Source organism: Bemisia tabaci, chromosome 2 (genome assembly GCF_918797505.1).
Source record: "Bemisia tabaci chromosome 2, PGI_BMITA_v3".
NCBI classification, from domain to species: domain Eukaryota; kingdom Metazoa; phylum Arthropoda; class Insecta; order Hemiptera; family Aleyrodidae; genus Bemisia; species Bemisia tabaci.
In genome coordinates this window covers 17,168,070-17,192,313 of record NC_092794.1, presented here as the reverse complement: position 1 = coordinate 17,192,313, position 24,244 = coordinate 17,168,070, and the positions used below count along the sequence as shown (strand labels likewise).

Genomic DNA, 24,244 nt, shown 5'->3' with positions numbered 1-24,244 from the left:
CTTCTCGCCTCATTTTGATTTCCTGCCAGAAACACTATTGCACGATCGGTGTCCCTATTATTTATTGACCGCCCAACTCACACCCTCTCACTCTTCCCGTCTCATTTCAACGGGAAGGAATATCGTTCCCTACATTTTGGACACCGGCATCTCGGTTGCCGTTTACTGCGAAAATTCTGATAACTTTTATAACTTGAATAACCGTATGGATGTACGAAGGTTGCCAAATTTCGTCCTTTGCCATTGAGATAGGTCAAAGTCAGTGGTGTGGCGTGCTTTGCGATTGATCCGCCATTTAAACCTATGGAGAATTATCGATGAACAGGGTATTCGTGACGGACGTCTTAATATTCGATTCTTTATCGTATGGGAAAAATCGATAATCGATCATTCACGCCTCGCCACTGCGGTTGAAGTCGAATTTTTTTACTGATTATCAATGGAACTCTTTCCACGCAATACCGGGGTAGCCGCCATTGGGCTGCGCCCACATCATACGCCAGCCAATGACAATCGTCCCATCAAAATTCAGGCTGAATACCCAGAGTAGATTGTCGAACCAACAAAAAAAAAAAAAAAAAAAGGCTGTACCCATCAGATCATTTTCACCAGGGAAAGACCGACTTTTAAATACTTGTTTTCTCAGGAAGTAAGTTCAGTGGCGCGTTGTTTCTTTTTTTAATAGTGGTTGCTTCCCCCGTAGGCCTATACCGATCCACTTTATGACTAATTACGGAAAAAAACAGAGAGGGATGAAGAAGTTTTACGTGCCCCCGCCCTTCAGGATGGCAGTCGCCACATCCAGTAGTATCTACGAGACTCTCGACGTAGCGCGGGATATCCCCTCCATTACGATCTGAACTTGGAGAGCTTTTTTTGAGCTTGAGAGTTGATTTCGGATACACTATCGTGTTTCTCGCGAAGTTTTAAACAAGAAAATGTTCTTACATCGCAAATCTCTGACACATGCAAGAGCTCCATCTGAGAGCTTTTGTTGAGCTTGAGAGTTGGTTTCGGAGAAAACCAGTGGTACCATTTTATTTCTTGCGAAATTTTACACAAATCAGCGTACACTTGAATTACAAATCCCTATACCGTATGCAAAAGCTTCATTCTACCAATTATTTGATCTTCCTCAAGTTCGTCAGAATTCGCCTACATCAAACTCTCGCTATTTGACTGTTTTGCATGCAACTCTGACTTTATCAAAATATCGCGCATCCTCAATATTCACACGATTACAACATTGATGATTTTCATTGAACTTTAAAAACTCGATTGAGTTTCCATTGAAATTGATGAAACACCCGCAATTGCTTTATCATTTTCTTCTAACACTGTCCGATGTTATCAAACGTTCAAAAGTTGTTGAGTTTCGCTTGAATTCAGTCACAATTCGTCGAATTAACAGACGAAAATTTAATCATGTCTCAGAAATTTGATTCAAATACGAACATTTTGGACAACATTTCTTCGAAATATGGTTGAAGTTTGATAAAAGTGTGACCAAATAAGTCACAAGATTGTGTTATGACGGATATTACATGAAGCTGAAATTGTGTGGAGCATGTAGTATAGCTGCTTTAGAGACTTAAACGATGCGTAGGAAAAACAACGCAACTAGGGTGCGAAAACCGGAGCAGATATTGAATTATTAAAAGTGATTATAAAAATCGGAAGAGATAAAATCAATAAAAATTGGCTATATTCGAAAGAAGAAGGTACGGCATTGATCAACAATGCAGGCCGAGAGCTTTGAAATGATTTCCGTTGGATCTCGATGGTAGAATCATTATGGATATTGTTCCAAGAAAGGATTAAGCTTAAAGTAATTTTCGTTTTTCTTTCTTTGCGGACGGTCCCTATTAATTGACCGAGATGTTCAATCAATTCATCAGCCATAAAATTAAGATCTGCGAGTCACTCTTTTAGACCATCCGATCCTCCAAGTCCAATTCTCCAATAGACTGATTTAGGGGCTACGTCATTCGATATAATATCGAACCCCTGGTTCAAATGTAAACAAACACAGAACCTTGTCACTGATTCGCGCCCTTTGCGCCATGGTGCTAAAGTGTTTCTTACAGTCGAAATTTCTCGTGTCTAATGAGTCTTTACTTGATCTATGACCGGTCAATGATTAAATTCTAATAAATCAACACAATAACTCACAAAGAATGCGTACATGAGGTTACGTTAGTTTGTTGTGGTTTGAACCAAGAGTTCGATACGAACTCTTGAATGACGTAGTCACTAAATCAGTCTATTTATTTTTCTAAACAGTTTAAAATTTGACCCTTTTTTTTCTCTATCAATTGGATGTATTTCTGTCAAACGGAACTAAGCGCCATAGGGGGAGGAAGGTAGAGGGGGGCTTGGATTGGCGGCGGAATCGGGCGTCGGGCTCATTCCTTCCTATAATCGCAATGTTTTTCCATGGCGCTCAGTTCCGTTTGACAGAACACGCTATCCGGAATTCTGAATTCCTCAAAAGGAACTCAAATTGGCGCTTTGTTCTGTTTGACAAAAATACGTCCGATTTTGATTTTATTATGCGTCGATTTGCATGGCCCTGCTCATCCTGAGTTTCTCGGCGGAGAATTTGTTGCCCTACCGAATTACGCACTCTGGAACTTATTACAAAACCCGAATAATTAAAAATGTCGCGGAGTCGAGAAAGTATCGGGTCTCGGTTATTTTTAACCCCTCGTCTCGGGTGAAAAATGTGTGTTTTGCGCTGCTCTTCCGTCCCGCAGCCGTCAAAACAAATTGGCTGCGACCCAGATTCCCTCGCGAATTTTTTCTCCCACACCGTTGCGAACACCTTTCATCCCTGGAAAGCCAGGTCCTGGCCGAAATTCTCTCATGGTATCGGTCACCAAAACGTTTTGCACTATGTAGAAAACAAGGAGGTGTTTGCCTTTTTGCGTATTGGATGTCTTGGTTATCTATGAATATTTATGTGATTAATTTTCCCGAAAATTGTGTGGTTTTTTAATGAATAAGGCGTACGTCAAAACTTCACTGAAAAAAAAGGTGATTGGCTCAAGCCTGATAACTCTTGAATTTGCCGCCAAGAATTCGTTTTATCTTGATTTAAGCTGAATTTCTCTTGATACAAGCAAAATAATGCTTGGGTGAAGCGAAAAAGTAGTTTCTATTAAACAGCAAAATTCTTGATTTAAGAAAAAATACTTATTGGCCGCAAATTTAAGATTCTTTTTTTTTTTCAGTGTTGTCTTAATGTTGGTTCTCTGGGTGGAGGCAATGATGTTGACTCAGATTCTCAACATCTAGTGGTAAAATGTTACACGGAAAAAAATGGATTGCTGATTTAACCATTAAATTGTTGAAAAATATGTCCCACATGTTTCAAATGTACATTTTACAATTGTGGAAAGCTGATTTAACCACGGACGTGTTTAAATTAGCATTTTTCATAGTAAAATCTACATTGAAACACGTCGAAAACTTTTTTTAACTACAAAATTGGTAAATCAGCGATCCATTTTTTCCGTGTAACATTTTACCACTAGATTTTGGAAATACGAGTCGAGGTCATTGCCTTCACCTCGAGGGAAGAAAGATTTCCGCAGTCGAGTCAATTTTGAAAAAAAAAAATTCAGCGCAGCCAAAGTAACTTCAACGCACAAAATACGCACAGTCTGCTTACTATCAACAGTTTTTTTAGCGCAGTTGCAATTATCACACAAAAACCAATGTGCGAGTAGTAATTTACACATATTTATACAAATCAAAGCACATGCAGAGTTTTTAGCAAGAAGAATGCACTTCTAATAATAATTTTTATTAGCCGGCGGCGCTGCAAGTTCGAACTATCGTTGGTAATAAAAGGCGCGCCCGCCCGCGCGTACCATATACAACGCCTTCAACATCGCAGATATACTTCAAACGCTACACCGTTACACGTACGTTCCGTTCTGTAAATTGCCGATACTGCGTGTACCGGAAAGTACACTGTGTTTTTGAGGTGTACACCGGACACCGTAACACCGTCTAACTACGATCCACGGATCGGGGTATCGAGCAGCGAGTGTCCTCACGTGGGTCTAAGGATTCATTCACATTTTTTATTCCGAATATTAAAGACTTAATGACACTCGAAAGTGCCAAAATGTAATGTCCGTGACAAAAAAATGCGCATTGAATGTTTTCTGTGGCCGACGCGTCGTCTGCAGGCGCGACGCTCCAACCTTTTTCCCGAAGACGACAACGCACAGTAGATTGAGTCAATAGGAGAGGTCGGACAAAATTTTGAAACTTTGAACACTCATAACTCCGTTTATACAAATTTTGAGGTTCTAAAAGTGGTTTCATTGGTTTCCTCACTTAATTTTCTTTCAGAGGCACCCCTTGAAATTTAAAATATGACGATGTAGACATCAAAATTTGCGGTTTTAATCAAAAATGTCGTATCCGACCTCTCTGATTGACTCGATCCATTGTGCGCCGGCGACATCTGCATCGATGCAAAATTCCTACAGACGTCACGGCCGGGCCGAGACAGTTCGCCCAAGTAAACACGAGCAGTTGTTAGTTCTGCGTGAGTTTTTGCTGGCCTTGCGGCTCCGGCCGAACTCGCCTCAGGTGCCAAAACAGTTGCACTTGCATCTCCGATTAGGCGCCAAATTTCTGACGGGCGTGGAACCGCAAGCGGCAAGATAAACGGCGTCACGGGTAGTTGACACTCCGCATCGCACACGACGACGCCATCAATCGGACAGCAATGAACGGAGAAATGCGGGGATATCCCTAGTTTCCTGTTGAAATTAATTCGTATGCACATTAGAGTACCCACCATAGAGTACATAGAGTCGTAATGTAAATGGGAGAGCTGGCGCCATGTTCTGCTCGACGAATTCCGAGCCCGGTGTGCGCCGAGTTCGGGTCGCTTCTTCGATACATTTTCGATCCAAAATGGCGGTGTGGAATACGTGGTAATTCCTATCTCCTTTGTTGTTGTTGTTATTGTCATCGGATGGCCGGGTACCCGTGTATCGCAAACAATCGATTATGTATCGAAAAAGTGACCCGGCGTCACACAGGAGTCTCGGAATTCGGGACATGGAAAATGCTTAAAAGTGGCGCCAGCTCTCCCACTTACCTTACGACTCTATGTACTCTATGGTACCTACATAGGGAGACTACGAACATGTCGGTAATTTTGAGGTTAGGGGATGTAGCTCTCAGGGCCCAATAAGGCAATCAAATCAGCTGGATTGATCCCTGATTTGCCCGAACATTCTTCTTTTTGTGTCCTCTTTTCAACGATATATCACACAAGGGGGGGTTGTCGTTTCAAAATTTCAAGGCCCCCCCCCCCCCGCGCGCGCTCGATGAGGGGACACGAAATTAAGCCCTTTTAAAAAATCAGCTTCTTGTCACAATGAGCAATGGTTCAAACCAGGACTCTCTATCTCTATTTTTCAAGCCCCATTAAAATTTCAAGGCCCCCCCCCCCCCTCCGCGCGCTCGTTGAGGGGACACAAAACTCAGCCCTTTTAAAAAATCAGCTTCTTGTCACAATGAGCAATGGTTCAAACCAGGACTCTCTATCTCTATTTGTCAAAAGGTTATAGGCACTTTTCAGTCACTTTAGGGCCACCTTGTAGATTGCGGCACAGTGACCCATCGCCCGTCAAATTGAAACTTCCCGCCAATTTTCAAATTTGGCGCTTCAGACTTAAGTTGACTTAACGGATCGTTAAGTTTACATGTCTGCCACCAATGGAAGAAGAAAACCACTACCTCATCCGCATCTTTCAATGTATAAGCGTGCTGAAAATTGTGTTTTTACGTTCTTCAGCGCATCTCCAAAAAGTAAAACAGAAATATTACGGTATCAAAACATTTTCGAAACTTGTAGAACTGTAAAAGTTTATTCTAAATGTTCGCTTTTTTCCGCATAAGTTGGCCCTCCTTGCAAATTTTTCCCACGTCGTTTGTGTCTTCTTCTTCTTCCCAACCTAAAATCATAACAATAAAAACAACAACAACATCTTTTCATGTTTATCACGCCGACTTGTTGGACTTATTCATTTCAGAGCATTTACTCCACACTAATTATGTTTCTTCCGAAATTTTCGCAAGCCGAGCACCACTATATTTCGTGCAAACCGAGATTTGAAGGTATCTATTCATGTCTCAAACATCATTTATGCTTGTTAATCTCTTGTTGCATTCTAATCGCCTTTCATTCCAGACCGGACCAGTCCTGTCAGGTGTTCCTCCACATACCTATTACCTACTTAATTATTACCTTACCTTGTACATTCGTACAAGTTTACTTGACTAAGGGGTCATTTTTCTGGTGTTTTCTAAGATTTCAATAGCTCAAGTCTGCAACCACGTATCTCGGTTTGTGATGTCGCAGACTTCCAGTCATACCTACATTATTTTTTAAGTGCAAAACTACTCAATGGCAATTCTTAAAACTGCCATGCTTTTTCTGCTCTGTGCGAAGAAAATTCTGCAAAAACTTCTAGGAATGATGTCAATTTGTTCTCCTTCAAAAAGATAACATAGAGGCGGAGATTTTTTTCAGACACCGCAAACAAGATATGTGATTGCGGACTTATGCTGTCGACACACCTATCGTCAAATAATTATCTCTATCCTCATGATCTGTTTTAAATTTGTTTTGGTCCAACTCAGAAATGAATTGAAACTGCATGCTTTCATGTGCAGTTATAAGTAGAAGAGATCAGAAGCCTGATTGTTGAAATCCATTGTTTGTCGGGACGACATAGATGACATAGATTGAAAGGCAGAGCGTGATTCGTCGGCTATGTTTTATTGCTGCTTTGTCGTGCCTTTGTCAGGTAGAATGGACAACATACTGTCGGAAACTTATGAGGTGCCGTTAGCTTGTCGTGAGTTCAACCCGACATAGACACGACTAAGCAGCGATAAGACATAGCCGACCGATCACGCTCTGCCTTTTAACCTATGTCATCTATGTCGTCCCGACAAACAAAAAATTTCAACAATAAGGCTGCAGGTTGATGGCTGGAAATAGAGGTTTGAATAATCAAGTACGAGATGATGGATTATTCAAGAATGATGCCTTAAGTGAGACACCTGGTACCTCCATTGTGGTCTTTCAGAATCTCTGTTCCCAGTTTATTTTTTCGAACAGGAACAAATCAACTTTATAGCTTGAAATTTATTCAGGATACTCTTTTAACAGAGAAGAAAACTTAAGGAATTTTTCAAGAATTTATGAAGACAAGTTTTCCAAGGAAAAAAGAAAGTACTTAGGTACTGGAAGTCTTCAATGTCGCAAACTGAGATACATCTGGTCCTGCATTTTAGCCATCGATAATGTTTTTCTGGAACTTGTGCATTACAATGAAATAATCATTTTGCCTTTAGGTACTCAAATTTTGCTAGAACTGCTATGTATGTACATGGGTATATTTTTAATAATAGAAGGTAACTTAAATCTTAAGCTGACTGATTTGTCACATTTGCATTGTTAGTTGACTCCTCCTTGCATTATATCTGGGAGACATTGTAACACGCTTTTTTGATACATCATGTATTTACTTTGCCTGTTCTGATTTCAGACCCAACAATGCCTCTCCACCAGTATTCGATCAAATTTTTCGTAATGCCAGATTTGCTCAGGGAGGAGATGCATTATTTGAAGGAAAAGTCTCTGGTGTTCCTAAACCGGTTGTTTCTTGGACCAGGAAAGGTGTTCCTCTTGTCGGTGAGTATTGTCATAACTTAGATTTTTTCCCCCCTCAAATTTACTGTGTACATTTTCATCGTTAATGCACTAGCGTCAGCTGCCCGCAGATCAGCTTCTAATGTTTATTTAATGCGTAGCTGATCTGATGACTTTCTGGCAAGAATTGAACTGAAAATTGTTAGTACCATCGTTTCTTCCCCTACCTCTTGAGCATTGAAACTTTAGAGTAATTGGAATATTCTCCTCCCGGTTGCTAACCTTTTTGTTGCAAAAGTAGTGGAAGCTCAAATGGTGGTATTCTTTTTTAACTCTGTTCGGGGAATGTATACACTTTAGCTTTAATGTTACCATACCATTAGAACATCCAAAGGTAGTGAGCAATAGAAGAGCCTCTCTTTGCCACACACATCTTGACTGCGTCTATTATAGATTGAAACATGCCGGAGTTATTTTCCTCAAGAACAGACGGCTCTCTGCAGGGCAGTATTACTGACCATTATTAAGGTGTGCCAACACTTGGGGAAGACAGTGTATAATTCCGTCTCTCAGAAACATTCATTTACCTAACTTTTTCAAACATCTGATACTTTTCACCAACTTAACAAAGAAAATTCTCATTAATTTTTATATTAAGACTTGTAGGTATTTGCCCTGGAGGAAGGAAGTATAGAAACTTTTGCAGGGGACAGTCACAAGACAATATTTTAAAAAAGTGATAAAATTTCGCGTACTCACTTGCGCTATTTAAAATTATTTTGGGACGGTTTCGGGGTTGAGAAATGCGCTGCCGGCCGTTTGCAGTTCGCTGCTGGCTGATGATGAGGCCATCTCTTCCCGAAACTTGTCCCAAAAAATTGTCAAAGAGTACGCGAAATTTTATCTCTCTTTTCAAAAGAAAGTATGTTTCATCTGAAAGGGTATCCCGGGATAAGCATGTCAAAATGCCCTTGTGAACGGATTTTTATTTTAACCATTTTAAGTCATCAAGGGTGTCCTAAAACTTAGGTTTTGGGGAATTTTAGCCCCCCAACCCCCTCCACCCCCCCTCAGACCCCCAAAAACCGCTTTTTGGGGCTATTTTTGACTATGCTAACGTCTTTTCCTCATAACTTTCGTAATTTTTGTTAGAATTGAACCAAAATTTGTCAGAATCTACATCAATTAGCTTAGTTTTTGTAGAAAAAAATTCATTATCATCGGATAATATTTTAGCTACTAAAAAAATTCGTAAAATTTTTTAAAAAAATCATTTTTTTTCCTTTTTTCGCGCTAGGTGACGTATGGAAACGAGGACACAAACAAAAATTGCCTCTTTTCTTAAGTTATACATCCAATAAGATACAGAAAAAATTTCGTGTTGATCGGAGTGGTGCGCCATACTTAAAAACGCAATTTTCTAACCTCAAAACGGCCAAAATGCCACCATAGCCTCCTTTGATGACTAGGCGTGGAGAAATATGTAGAGAGAAACATCCGGTTTTATCGTCTCACCTCTTAAGTGATCCACTTAAGTACCTTGAGCCAAAATTTCGAGTTGATCAGAGTGGTGCGCAACACCCAAACACGCAATTTTCTAACCTCAAAACGGCCAAATTGCTCATTTCGGGTGATTTCGGCATCCATTATTACTCCGAGTCAAAAAATAAGAAGAGGGACATCCGATATTATTGTCCTTCCTCATAAATTAGACACATAAGTACATTTAGTCGAAATTTCGTGTCGATCAGAGTGGTGCGCAACACCCAAGCACGCAATTTTCGAACCTCAAAACGGCCAAATTGCCCATTTCGGCTGAATTCGGAACCCATTATCACTCCGTGTCAAAAAATAAGAAGAGGGACATCCGGTTTTATCATCTCACCTCTTAAGTGATCCACTTAAGTACCTTGAGCCAAAATTTCGAGTTGATCAGAGTGGTGCGCAACACCCAAGCACGCAATTTTCTAACCTCAAAACGGTCTAATTGCCCATTTCGGCTGAATTCGAAACCCACTATCACTCCGTGTCAAAAAATAAGAAGAGGGACATCCGATATTATAATCCTACCTCATAAATTAGACACTTAAGTACATTTAGTCGAAATTTCATGTCGATCAGAGTGGTGCGCAACACCCGAACACGCCGTTTTCTTGTTAATTTAGTTACTAGAATTTGCCAGTACTCAGTGCACTACTACGTATTATTGAAGTTTGGAGGAGGGAACGCTTCTACGTGGGGGATGAGCGAGCCTCCCTACTGTCATATAATTCCTGGGAGTTCAGAGGTTTCGCTGAGTGATCGGGTCTGCTACGCTGTAGGATGCCAAAATGAACTTTGAAATGTGCATCATGCACTTTTCAAGCGGGCTCGTCGCTGACATACAGTGATAATGAATGCCAAAATGAGAATTTTGGGAGATTTCAGGTTAGAAAATTTCGTGTTTGGGTGTTGCGCACCACTCTGATCAACTCGAAATTTTGGCTCAAGGTACCTAAGTGTCTAATTTATGAGGTAGGATTATAATATCGGATGTCCCTCTTCTTATTTTTTGACACGGAGTGATAATGAGTTTCGAATTCAGCCGAAATGGGCAATTAGACCGTTTTGAGGTTCGAAAATTGCGTGCTTGGGTGTTGCGCACCACTCTGATCGACACGAAATTTCGACTAAATGTACTTATGTGTCTAATTTATGAGGAAGGACAATAATATCGGATGTCCCTCTTCTTATTTTTTGACTCGGAGTAATAATGGGTGCCGAAATCACCCGAAATGAGCAATTTGGCCGTTTTGAGGTTAGAAAATTGCGTGTTTGGGTGTTGCGCACCACTCTGATCAACTCGAAATTTTGGCTCAAGGTACTTAAGTGGATCACTTAAGAGGTGAGACGATAAAACCGGATGTTTCTCTCTACATATTTCTCCACGCCTAGTCATCAAAGGAGGCTATGGTGGCATTTTGGCCGTTTTGAGGTTAGAAAATTGCGTTTTTAAGTATGGCGCACCACTCCGATCAACACGAAATTTTTTCTGTATCTTATTGGATGTATAACTTAAGAAAAGAGGCAATTTTTGTTTGTGTCCTCGTTTCCATACGTCACCTAGCGCGAAAAAAGGAAAAAAAATGATTTTTTTAAAAAATTTTACGAATTTTTTTAGTAGCTAAAATATTATCCGATGATAATGAATTTTTTTCTACAAAAACTAAGCTAATTGATGTAGATTCTGACAAATTTTGGTTCAATTCTAACGAAAATTACGAAAGTTATGAGGAAAAGACGTTAGCATAGTCAAAAATAGCCCCAAAAAGCGGTTTTTGGGGGTCTGAGGGGGGGTGGAGGGGTTGGGGGGCTAAAATTCCCCAAAACCTAAGTTTTAGGACACCCTTGATGACTTAAAATGGTTAAAATAAAAATCCGTTCACAAGGGCATTTTGACATGCTTATCCCGGGATACCCTTTACGGATATTGCAATGTTCTTTGTTTTCAAGTATTAAGCCTTATTTATTATCATCATCTCAAACCAGAATCCCTTGTTGGTACCTCATTGACACTTCGTAACCATTAAATTGCAGTCCACTTAAAATTAATTGCCTTATTTTAGATTCCCATAAGTACCAGATGAGGTATGAGCAACAAACAGGGAATGTTTCTCTACTCATCCGTAAAGTGGGTCCCGGCGATGAAGGGGAGTACGTTTGCTCAGCAAGAAACCAGTATGGAGAAGCCATTTGTGCTGTGTTCATCCAACCAGAAGGTAATTTTCATACTTCACCTTAGTTCTTGTCTGTGCTTCGACAACGAGCAGGCCCTGCAGTTTGCTTTCATGTTGATTTGCCTGTTTATCTATGCTTGATAAATGTAGAATCAAGTCCGAAAATGAAGCCTTGAGCATCGCAACCTTCACTACCTTATAATGGGTATTTTTTTCAAACGCAGCTGAAGTTTTTGTGAAATTTGGTCGTTCTTGTATTGTGTGGAGCCAGATGTAGATAAGAGCATGATAATGATAGGGTTTTTTACTTTGATAGGATCTGTAAAGGTTGACGCTTTGCCTTCTGAAGGAACAAGTTTTCAACTCATAATGTATAATTGCTTCCAGGTTCATTTACCTAACTTTTTATTCCTACAATTTTGATCTCCATGGTACACTGATGAGGAGAAATTTATGGTAGTTCAGAAGGCTGTCATTTTTGAAAATCAAAGCACGTTGCTCTCTTAGAATGGTTTTTTTTTTTCTTCTTCTTCTTTTAGGGGGAGAGTTTGAGCGTTTAATGTGTTGAAAAAGATTCATGTAACTTGATGTTGTAGGTATGTTAATTCAAAAATAGAAAGAAAAACAAGTGCAACGTAAATGTCTTTAGTGTTACAGAAGCAACACGAATGCCGTGCTCTGAAAAGCGCCTAACTCAGAATTTTGAAAATCTCCCAGCAAATGAAAGACAATTGAGTCAAATGTCCGGCATGAGTCTTTTATCTGAATAAGTCAATTTAAAAAAATCTAAGCAGCAGTTAGGAATGAATATTTTTTCGGAAGATAAAAAACCTAAATCAAAAGTTTGAAAATTTGAATCTGAACAGATCTCAAGTTTGTCTGTTTTTGAAGCTAGTCATTCAGTTAGGAGTAACATGGAAATGATTTATATAACAGTGAACAAACTATTTTCATTTAAAGAAAATAATATTAAAAATAAAACTAATTAGTATCGTTTTTTCTCTCTAATTTTCCAGGCCAACTGCAACAGATGCCGCAACCTCAATTTACAAATCATAGGGCTGAAAATATTTATTCCAATGGTCATACGGTTGTAGAAGAAGTGAGTATAAAAAAATAAAAAAAATATTAAAAAAAATAAAAATTGTGACATGGTTAGCAAGACCTGCTATCCGTATGATTTTATATAATTGAGTGTAATATTAAGCTCATGATACAGTTTACGTATAGTTTAAATTCCGGAAGGTACCTTTATATGGATACCCAAAGTGGGAAACCACCTATCTCTGGTTGCAACGCTGCAGACTTCCTTTCATACTTTTCTTTTCTTGGCAAAACTAGCTAGCATAATTTCTTATAGATTTCTTTGAATTATCCTCTTTGTTAGCAGAACATTCTGTAGAAATTTCAAGTTATATAGTTGGCTTGTTTCAGTCCAAAAAAATAAAATTGGAGCAGAGATATTGAAACACTGTAATGGAGGTACCCATGGAGTTTTGCACCCTAACCATTGATATCCATTTGGAAAAGCTTTATGATCGAGTCTCAGTCTTCCTCCTGTCTTAAAAACACAACTTCTCCTTACTTCATCCAGATTTCAATTCGCATTTATTCCTGCGTATCCTCCCAAGAAAATTTTAGGAACTTCTTGTTTCCTGAGTAAATTTTGAGTTTTATTTATTCTTACTATTTTGTATTTACTTACAGGACTTCAAAGTTGACACATTCGAATATCGCATTTTGCGCGAAGTCTCATTCCGAGAGTCCATCACGCGTCGCTATATCAATGAAACTGATGCGCAATTAACAACTACACCATCACCTGGACCAATCACTGCGCCGCGAATATCTCAGAAACCAAGGAACTCAAAATTAGTCGAAGGCTCTGATGCCACATTTATTACTAAAATATCTGCCAACCCTCAACCTAGAGTAAGTGTAACTCAAGACCTCTCTAAAGTATCTTATTCACCTTGTAGCTGCCATTGACACTCATTGAAATAATTAATTACCTCTCCTTTCAGTGTTTTTTCTCCTTTGGTTTTTTCCTACAAAAAATAACCCAAGTCCAGCAGGGAAAAAGAGAACGTGCAAGGTAACCTGTTGACTGTCCCATTGCTTTTATGAAGCTGTTGCTAAGTCTCCTGTGTTTTCTGGGTTTTTCTTTTTCTATGTTAGTCTCAAAAAATATAGGTGCTGATGCAACAAGTTTAAAATTGATTTGGACTAGGAACAAAGATAACAATCATGAACGTATAAGTTCAAGTCACTTGTTGAACCTGAAAAATTTTGGCCCAGTAAAATGTAGTCGGTATTTTACCTGGTAACATCAGTGAATGGAAGACCAATTTCTTTTCTTCTTCTAAGCTCCAGAATAAGACTCCTCTTACATGTAGTCGAACAAAAATTTAAATAAATAAATACTTAAAGAAAATGTAAAAAACCATTTGAGTGATTTACCTCAATTTTGATGGCAGCCAATTTGTGTATATCAGTATCATATGAAACTTTAAAACTGCAGATTTAAAGTTTCTTTGGATGTATATCTATATATGCTTTGGAAGCAATGCTTGAGGTTGCATAATGGAATTGGATCAAGGCCAAGCCAAAAATACTTTACTGGATGTCGAATAATGCCTTTTTCTCGTACATCTAACTCATTTATGTTAAGACTTCCTCAAATCTTTCACATTCAGTATTTCGCCCATTGATCCCCAAAAACACCAATAATTGAAGTAAATGGAATGAGACTGTGTCAAATATCAAAAATATTTTTATTCTTGCGTGAGTTTTACTCTTGTGTTAGAAAAATTAACTATCAGCGATAATTGATTTTTCTTCATCAAGCAAGATCATGCTTTGTAATAAAAGTTGTTTAAATTGTCAATCAAACTAGTGAGTAAATATAGGAAACCTGACTGTAGTGAACTTTTCTTTCAAAATTTGGGTTCCAGATGCTTCTCTCTCATTATTCAGAGTCCTCCAAAATTAAAAAAAAAAAATTGTTTGAAATCAAAATTAACAGGATGCAAAATTAAAGAAAATGTACATATGATTTATCAATATTTTCCTTGCATGCCCCCCCCCCCCCCCCATCACTGTGTATAAATACTTTGATAGGAAGCTTTTGGTGATGAATTAAAAGACTGAATTTCTTTTTGCAGTTAACATGGTTCAAAAACGGACAGCGCATTTTACCATCTCAGAGAGTACAAATGAATTTTTCAAATCAACAAGCTACTCTGAAAATCACAAAAATTACCGCAGAGGATTCTGGACACTATACATTACTCGCTGAAAATCCTCAAGGATGTATTGTCTCCTCAGCCTACCTGGCTGTGGAGCCTGCGGCAATTCATGATAGTTATTATGAAAAGTAAGTTGAAGTTAAGTTACTTGTCTATAAAAGTTACATTCTCTCATTATAAACAAACGTTGACTTCGCTAGCATAATAATAATTGTACAGATGGTGGGAACCAAAACTTACTCAGATTGCCTCAAAAAAAATCAGAGTGACTTTTCATCTTTGCCTGATTTGTGCTAAAGTATGTTGAACAACCAGCGATTGCAGCTGTTATCATCCTAAATCAAAGCATGTCACATTTTTAGACTGACTTTTCTTTGACTTCTTCACCAGACTAGACTTATCTTTTCACATGATTTGCTTTAATATTGCATCCTATCAATGTAAATCTTTCTCTTTTTTACAGAAAAATGTCCCAAGTGGAACAAGTAGAGTCTGTGATCGATAGTAATGAAGTTAAGATGCTAGGACCTAACTTTTTGAAAGTATGCCCAGATCGAGATGTTCAGGAAGGAAAGATGACCAGGTTTGATTGTCGAGTGACAGGAAAGCCAGCCCCAGATGTTACCTGGTACATCAACGGCAGACCGGTCTGTGATGATGCCACTCATAAGGTTCTAGTCAATGAATCAGGAAATAATGCTCTTATGATCACCAGTGTCAGTCGTAATGACGCTGGTGTAGTCACTTGCGTGGCAAGGAATAAAGCTGGTGAAACCTCGTTCCAAGTAAGTGTTCTGTATCCTGCCATTTTATTTTTTTGTTTCATAGTCAAGGAGGGAGTTGAAACCACCCCAAAACATATTCTGTTCGTTTTTAGCCTTGATTCCCTATTTTATTGTTTTTTGTTTTGTTAAATTATTCGGGCTATTTTTGTGTTTCATTCTTAAGCTGCAAAACTCAGGAAGATTACTGTATGAGCCATCAGATGCTGCTAAATTTCTTTTCAGGGAAATCTGTGAATATTTCTTCAGATCTAATTTATCTTAAAATTTTCGAGAAAAAATATTCATAAGTTTACTTGAACATAAACATTCCATCGGAGGAAATTTGGCAACTCTTGAATGTTCATACAGCATTTTTCTTTAGCTTAGCAGTATCTCTCTTGCACTTTCTTCTCTTTAGTTTGTGTCGGGAAACCTCATAGAAAGTTTAACGTCGACAATTCATTTATGAAGGGAAAAAAAACAAAAAATAAAATTAGGTAAAAAAGCAAGACATTTTTTTAGGTCCCTCAAAGGTAAATCGAGAGGTTGTTAATAAAATTGAAGTATTTTCGCTCAAAATTGCAGATTGTGATTGCAAGTTCCGCACTGAATATTAGTCGTGAAATCTTATAGTCTACGCCACGAAAAGTGGGGGGTGAGGGGCGGAGACAGTCGGCCGGTCTAGTCTAGCGTTGAAGGGTTGAAGTGCAGGTATTGGCCCAGTCGTTACCCCGTTTCAACTACGGGCCAATACCTGCGCTTCAACCCTTCAACGATAGACTAGACCGGCCGACTGTCTCCGCCCCTCACCCGCCACTTTTCGTGGCGTGGACTATAGTGCAAAACTGCTGTGTGGGCTCATGGTTGCAATATTTCATTATATGCTTGTGCTTGCAAACATTGGCGGGAGGAGCGATTATTGACTCTCAAAATTGCCTGTAGGTACATTTCCTAATGTAACCTGCAATCTCACATTTTTGCACACCTCTTTCAAATTTCCTCAATTCCTAGGTTTCTTGTGGAACTGAATTATCCTCAGGCCTTCAGAAATAATTTAAGGGGTTTTTACCACTTTCCCTTTGAACAACTTAATTATGATATGTGATGATGTTGAGTTCATTTTCAAGATTTTATATGGTTATCATTTGTACCTTTTTTTTGTTTCAGTGTAATCTTAATGTTATTGAAAAAGAATTAGTTATAGCGCCAAAATTTGTAGAAAGATTCAGCTCTGTGCACGTCAAAGAAGGAGAACCAGTCAACTTGACGGCCAGAGCTGTCGGTACTCCCATTCCAAGGATTTCATGGCAGAAAGTGAGGAGTATTTTATTCATAATTCTAAGCTATCAGCATTCACTGATTGATGGCAAGAAAATTGCCTGTTTTTATTTGATTTTCAAATTAAAACTAAAGCTGTTTTATTCTTTTACATTCATTTTTAATTTTTTTTTTATTTTTGCCACTCCTAAGATATGTATTGTCAAAGTAATAATTATTTATGAAACGCAAATTAGGTTGACTCCGAGTCAAAGTAGGTGAAATTACATTTTTCCTTGAATCAGCATAAATCAAATTCTGGTTCCAAAACACTGATCTTATTCCCTCTGTTTCACATTGCTTTAATAGTTGTTTCAGTCAACATCTTGCTTCCAGCAATGCATAATCTATCTAAAAAGTGAATTATTCGGAATATTTGAGGATAAAAGTAAGGAAAATAATATTTATGTTTTTTTTTATTTGTTTACTAAAAGTTCAGTCAATTATATTTATAATGATTTTATGATTAAAATTGATAGAACATGAACAGTCTATTAAAGACCAGGTAATGCTGTCCTCCTCACCCGACACTTATTTTATTTGCTCTAAATCTAAATAATCAATGGAATTTTATCGTTTTGTTTGCTAGGACGGTGTGCCAATTTCATCAGGACCAACCATCAGTGTGTCTACAGATGGTGGTGCATCTGTTTTAGACATCTCTCGCGCGCAGCTGAGTGACTCTGGGTGGTATCAATGCACTGCTCAAAATGTTGCTGGTTCTACAGCCACTCGCGCGCGGCTGTTTGTTGAAAGACCTCATGTTCATGAGGATGATCAACCCAGGAGACTGAATCTGCCTAGACCAACTAGAGTAATAGAACCTGAGTAAGTATTTCATCTCTAAGCCTTTAAGATATAGCAAACCAAGGAAGCAAATCACACAGATTGAAAGAAGCATAAAAATATGAGACTCGACCGTTCATTTCTAAGTATACTCATATATTTTGAAAATTATTTCAGCTTGGACAAAAAAGTGAATCAGTGTGAAATGTATAAATTAGACAAAAAAGTTGAAAATGCCTTTTTTCTAATTCTCTTTTATCATAGTTTCATTTTTTTTTTAGTTTGAAGTACTCGCTTTCAGTTCAATAAGTCTAATGCAATAAAGATTGTAGAAGGCTTTTAAGCTATCTCCTCTTCATTTGGATCAACATTGAGGTCCTCAGTTGCTCAAATTGAAATATTTTGTATTAACTATCAAATTTAGACGTCATCAAAAAGTCCATTTTAAGCTCATTAAATTATGTGCTGTACACCTTCCAGATTTTCAATAAATACCACAACCTTATTGAAGTCTTTTTTTTTCTAAAATACTATTTGCATGTAAAAATATTTACATTGGTTTAATAACTGCCCTGCAAAATACATTTTGTTTGTTTTTGAAAATGAACAACTTTTAAAGCTTTTTCTTTTTTGTATTGACCAGCTCTTTCAAACTGAAATTTTGATCAAATTATTGGAGAAAAGCAGTCGCTTAGTTTTTCCATTATGTCTCTTATGATAAGTCGATTTGTTCACAATTTTTTACAGACCAGCACCAGGTCCAGAAATTATTTATTTGCGACACGTGGAAAGAGCCAAGCCCCACGCACCGCATCCAGATGAAGACCGCTACTATCCTCCTCCTCATTTTATAATTCCTCTATCAGATCAAGCCCAAAATGAAGGTGGCCGTGTACACTTTGAAGCCAGAATCGAACCTGTTGGGGACCCATCAATGAAAGTTGAATGGTTCCTTAATGGACACCCACTTCCTGCAAGTAAGTTCAGTCTTATATTCAGGGATGTGGAAAATGTGGGAGTGCTCATCCAGTGCTGAGGCAGGTGCATGGAATTATGGAAAGGCTTCAAAAGTATGGAAAGGTGGAAAAATTGTTAAAAGTTCTGCCTCTTTTTTTATCTTGCTAAGCGTAGAGATTTGCGATAGTACCTAATACATTCTCGCGGACAGTCACAGTGCTGTGAACTGCTCAGTTGCAAAATATTTACTATCGAATTAAAGCAAATACCTAATAAGCAAAAAAATCAATGATGAATAAATAAGAAAGCCACACTTAAAATTCCAGGGGAAATGTGGAAAACTACTTGACAGGCGGGAATTTTAGAAGGCTGGAACTTTCTGTACTAATTAACCTTAATTGTAACATTCAGGAAAGCAGGTATAGAGATCATGTATAAGGCACAGTACACTTCAGGAGACAGGTGCCAGTTTTCGCCATGGTGAAATAGCTTTATAAGAGGTAAAGATCCAAAGGAGATAGTTATATTCATTTATTTTTCATTTTCCCATGCTTAAACATTGAAATGTGTGTCTAATCTATCAATTCTTATTCGGTTTTTCAGGCTCCAGAGTAAATTCCATGTTCAATTACGGCTTTGTGTCATTGGACATTTTAAGCGTTATCATACAAGATAGTGGAGAATACACGTGCCGTGTGACCAGCGCATCGGGAGGTGTTGACTCAAGTGCCATGCTATCAGTCACAGGTAATATTCTGTGACAAGTTTATCGATGAATGTCTGTTATTAAGAAAAGGAGGGCTCTGAGCCTGGAGAAAATCTAAGAGTGAAATAAAGTGCTTGGATTGACAGCAAAGATAGACTTATCAAAGTCACCAATTTTCTTAATATCCTATAGAGAGCAACATCGAGATAAAAATAGGGTCGCCTGAACAACTGGATTATTGTTCTGTGACTATGAAGTGTAATTCAATTTTAATGATGCATACTTTTACTTTTCGGAAGAATACCAACATTTTTTCTATTTCATTCAGGTCGTGCAGAGATCGAACGGAGCAGCCAATACCCTGACAGTTTACAGTACATCCAGCAGCTAGAGGATTACTCTCGCTATCAGCGGCAAGAAAGTCAAGAGGAAATTACAGCGCAAAAGCCAGCATTCATTCGACCCTTGCACCACTTAGGCGAGCTGCAAGAAGGACGCAATGCTCACTTTGAGGCTCAAATCACTCCTGTCAGCGATCCTACAATGAAAATCGAGTGGTACAAGGATGGGAAACCTATCACTGCCAGTAAGCTATTTTTATGACTTACGAATTTATTAAAAATTTAAATATCCTTTTCTTAAGATTCCAAAAATTCCAATTTTTCCCCCTTTAGTTAAACTCAATATGATTCATAGTTCAAGTTAGGCCCTAAAATTTAGTGTTAGTTTAGTGTGTAGTTGTTACAGCATTTCAGCCGTGCAATGTTGCATGCAGTGAAACCATCACCTTGCAAATTGCTATCAATACTTACTTTTCCTGCGCACATGAATCATCAGTTTTTATTCTCAGTCTGTTTTATACAATTTGCACATTCCATTAACCTCCATTTTTTAATTTTGCCCTCTTCCAAACTAATGATTAATTATGCCCACAGGTTCCAGGATCACGACTATTTTCAACTTTGGTTACATATCGCTGAACATCTTGCATCTCCGAGTAGAAGATACTGGAGTGTACACCGTCCGAGCCATTAACCGTTGGGGAGAAATTACATCAACCTCCAATTTGAAGGTGTTCGGTAAGTTTTCTGTGTCAAATTGTTTTAAAAAGAAAAATGAACTATAGAATCATCATGGATCAATTTTGCTCTGCCAATAATAATTGCTTTTTTTACGATTTTACTGTTTTTATTGTGTGCATTTATTTCTTAATAGATGAAATCATCGATTTTTATCATGTACTTGATTATGATGAAAATATTTTACTCAATATTTGTCACTGGGTGTAATACATTGCTTCCCTAAGTCCTCATCAGCTTCTTTAGATGTGCTAAAATAATATAGTTACATCAATTTTATTATTATAACTACCTATGTCCTCTACAATTTTTTGACAATGATAGATTCAATAATTCTTGTATTGTTTTGTTATTGTAAAATGGTCAGCATATTTTTGTAGTAATACTCTGATCTACTTGTAAATGAAGCATAAATCTTAAAATTTAATCAAATTACACTAGTTTAATCTTTTTTTTATCTTCTGAATTCCATTATGTTTCTTCTACCTAATAATTTTCCTCAATGATTATTAGCTCGGAGCAGTGTCACAGGGGATCTGGGTATTCCGGAGCAGCAACGTTACATCCATGAAACTGAAGCATTAGAACAACAAAGACATGTTCAGAAAATGGTGGCAGAACCACCCGAGAGTATCAGTCCACCTGTCTTTAAATCGCCAATCAAAGATCAGTTGGACATCCGAGAGGGTGGTTTCGCACATTTTGAAGCTAGACTAGAACCTCTTGGTGACTCGACGTTACGTGTTGAGTGGCTTAAAGATGGTCGACCAGTCGAAGCAAGTATGTATCTCTTTTTTTACTTCATATAAACACATAAGTTGCTTTAAAACTACGCAATAACTACATTCACAGATGTATTAAATATACTTTCAATAATGAGCAGATCTCATCTTGAAGTTATTTATAAAGGGACTTTTGCAGATTATTTTTAATTCCTTTGGAAAGGATGTGAAAAATGAGATCACCTACCTTTCAATTTTTCTCATTTAACCAAAGTACAGTTGAGGAAATGATTCTTCAAAAATACAATACTGTTTCAAACAGAAAAATATTGGGCTAACAGATTTATTAACATCATATGAAGAATTGACCGCTGCGTATCTTTTAACCAGCATTTGGTTTATTCTCAGTCCTATTCCTCGTCCTAGGCCTGGTGCAATCAACAACAAAACATTCACTGTAATGGGCATGACAGTGAACATGATAAGTTGCTGAGGAGCAAATTTAAGCTTTTTGCTTAACAAAGAATTTACATGAAGTTTGTGGAAGTTCGTTAAAGAGTAAGGAGCCTCAAAATTCCAGGCTCTCTCAATCTATACTTCCTGCTTTCTTTCTCTTATTTTTTGCCAGAACGTTCCTTACTTTGGAAAATTAGGCCAGATAATCAAGATTTTACTATAAATTACTATTATCTGTTTTAATTTTGCTGTCCACAGGCTCCAGGATCACCACCTTCTTTAACTTTGGCTACATTGCTCTCACAATCAAACAGGTCACAACATTTGACATCGGTACCTACACTTGTCGTGCCTATAATCAGCTTGGTGAAGCCCACACTTCTGCCAAGCTCACGGTTCAAAGCAAGAAAGATGTTATCTCAGAATCGCATCACCCAGGCGGTTTAGAACGTATTCAATACCTTGAGGACTCCTCACGTTATGGTCGCAGAGAGGAGCAAGAAGTTATCGTTACAGAAAAACCTCGTTTCTTAGGCCCTCTCAAAGGCACAACAAAGATTGCAGAAGGTCAACAAGCACACTTTGAGGCAAGAGTTGAGCCTCAGAGCGATACATCATTGATTGTCGAGTGGTACTTCAATGGGAAGTTGTTAATGGTTGCCAACCGTATTCAAACGTATCATGATTTCGGGTATGTTGCCCTGGATATCTTGGACGTCAGACCACAAGATGCTGGAACTTATACCATTGTTGCAAGAAATGCTCTGGGAGAAGCCAACCTCTCGGCATCAATGCAGGTTAGTTTTTACTCTTAATGTTCTTAAAGAGCAAGAAGCAACTAATTTTTTTCTTTGTTTCTTTTTTTTCTATTCTTCATCAGTTATGAAAACTGATGATGAACAGTGTTTTGGATAGCAACGATTTTTCAAAATTGACTAGATTAAGTCATAAGAATCAATCTCACTGTAGGTTATAAAATTATGAGCATAACATATAACAGTGCTCTGTCACTTCCACATATCAGCGCATCCTCTACCCTTCCTGGTACTTAAGCGAAGTTGCCTCCTCCCCACCCCCTATGTCATGCTCTCACCTGCACCCCTCCCCCTCCTAATATAGAATTGGACTATTCGTGCTAAAAGGAACTATTTTGCACGAAAACCCTATGCCTATAATCCCTCTAAGTATGAATACGTCCAACTCTCATTCAACCTCCGCTGAGACTTTACAGCTCCTTGCTTTCCCCTGCTTCTCTGCCCTTTATATTGCTATGGCTATTTGGTATCGATATTGCAAAGGATTAATCTCATCAGAAATTCATCAAAAAAAATAATGCCCATCTTCGATTCATATTTTGAGGTCATGTTGTTTTTTCAGGATTAGAGGTCTCAGGTTGAACCTATTATAAGCAACTTACTCAGTGTTGATGTAAAAATTGAATTGAACCAATTAACACTTGATACTTTTGTATAAAGGTGGAAACTCGTGCAAGTATTGATACATCTAGTATGCATCATGGCACCTATGAAAAAACGAAGCACTTGGAAAGCTCAAAGTTTGTCGAACCGCATTACCAGATTGAAGAAATATCAAAATCCAAACCAATATTTGTCCAGCCACTGAGCGATCCTCCTCCTGTCAGCGAAGGAAAGAATATTCATCTTGAATGCCGCCTAGAGCCAATGGGTGATCCAACAATGAGAGTTGAGTGGTTCCAAAATGGGAAACCCATTACGATTGGTAAGTGCTCTTTATGTTTGCTTCATAGTCCATAAGCTCTTTGTGGCAGTTCAATTTTACTTTTAAACAATTAGTGAATAAAATTTTTGTCTTTTCTGGCAATTTTTTTGCGAATTATAAACAACTGCATGGTTAACCAACAATTCTTTTCTCAACTGTAATCATATCTTACAAAATTTTAAATCTCTCTAAAAATTTGAACTTAAGCTGAATCTATGGAATGTACCAATTGAACCGAAATAGCATAAGTCTGCCAAATTACTATCCTGAAATCAAATCAGTGGAAAGCAGTTGCACAATTGTGGAGCATCCATCTAATATATTGGTTTTTTATTTTTTCTGCATTCAGGTTGTAAGCATCGGTATACCTTTATGTTTTCGATTTGAGAGATGCCTTTTCAATGATTTCTTTGTTTAAATTTTTGAAACTTTTAAGCACCAAGTCTCTGCTTTTTCTTGTAATAGGATCAAGATTTAGAACATATCATGACTTCGGTTATGTTGCTCTGGATATCATTCATGTCACTGCCATCGACTCAGGAGAATACACTGTGCGTGCCACAAATCATTTGGGTTCTGCTCATACATCTGCTTGTGTCCGGGTATGATTTCATCTCATTATTAGATTTTAAACTTCATCGTTCCAACCTGAGGGGCTCTTACGTAATGTTTTACATTTTGCTCTGCCGATTGGCACATTGCATTATTCGAAATTATTAAGTGAATTGAGTTCACTGTTATTTTCTTTATCAAGAATTTGCTCACAAATGTTTATTTGCTTCATCGAAGAAAGTTTAAAGAGCTGATTTTGCAGTATTTCTTGTAATTTTTTTCTGTCGTGAAAAACAATATAAAAATAGATTTAAAAGTGAGAAAATGCACTGCATAATGACGGCATCTGGTCGCATTTCCCATTGAAGCATATGTATTTTACCAGACTAGATCATTTTGTCATATCTCCTTCAATAATTTTTCAATTCAGAAACCAAGGGTATCCTCGTGATCAGTTGACTCAGTGGTTTCCACTTAAACACGCAACTCACAAAATTGCAGACACCTG

At 38.0% G+C, this 24,244-nt stretch overlaps 1 protein-coding gene across 18 annotated transcripts in view; it reads left to right on the top strand.

The window, feature by feature from the left end:
- sls (sallimus) overlaps positions 1–24,244 on the top strand; it is a 277,774-nt gene that overhangs the window by 59,183 nt on the left and 194,347 nt on the right. For all 18 annotated transcript variants that reach the window (XR_011899246.1, XR_011899249.1, XR_011899248.1 and 15 more), the window contains 16 exons: positions 7,590–7,735; positions 11,299–11,451; positions 12,426–12,511; positions 13,117–13,341; positions 14,574–14,785; positions 15,121–15,442; positions 16,589–16,735; positions 17,328–17,566; positions 18,272–18,501; positions 19,085–19,228; positions 19,516–19,773; positions 20,123–20,266; positions 20,780–21,046; positions 21,703–22,241; positions 22,920–23,184; positions 23,650–23,786. Coding sequence is in view for 14 of the 18 variants with exons in the window: in XM_072296789.1 (XP_072152890.1) it covers positions 7,590–7,735; positions 11,299–11,451; positions 12,426–12,511; positions 13,117–13,341; positions 14,574–14,785; positions 15,121–15,442; positions 16,589–16,735; positions 17,328–17,566; positions 18,272–18,501; positions 19,085–19,228; positions 19,516–19,773; positions 20,123–20,266; positions 20,780–21,046; positions 21,703–22,241; positions 22,920–23,184; positions 23,650–23,786 (3,514 nt within the window). In the remaining 4 variants the exon portion in view is untranslated. The remainder of the gene's footprint in view (positions 1–7,589; positions 7,736–11,298; positions 11,452–12,425; positions 12,512–13,116; positions 13,342–14,573; positions 14,786–15,120; positions 15,443–16,588; positions 16,736–17,327; positions 17,567–18,271; positions 18,502–19,084; positions 19,229–19,515; positions 19,774–20,122; positions 20,267–20,779; positions 21,047–21,702; positions 22,242–22,919; positions 23,185–23,649; positions 23,787–24,244) is intronic.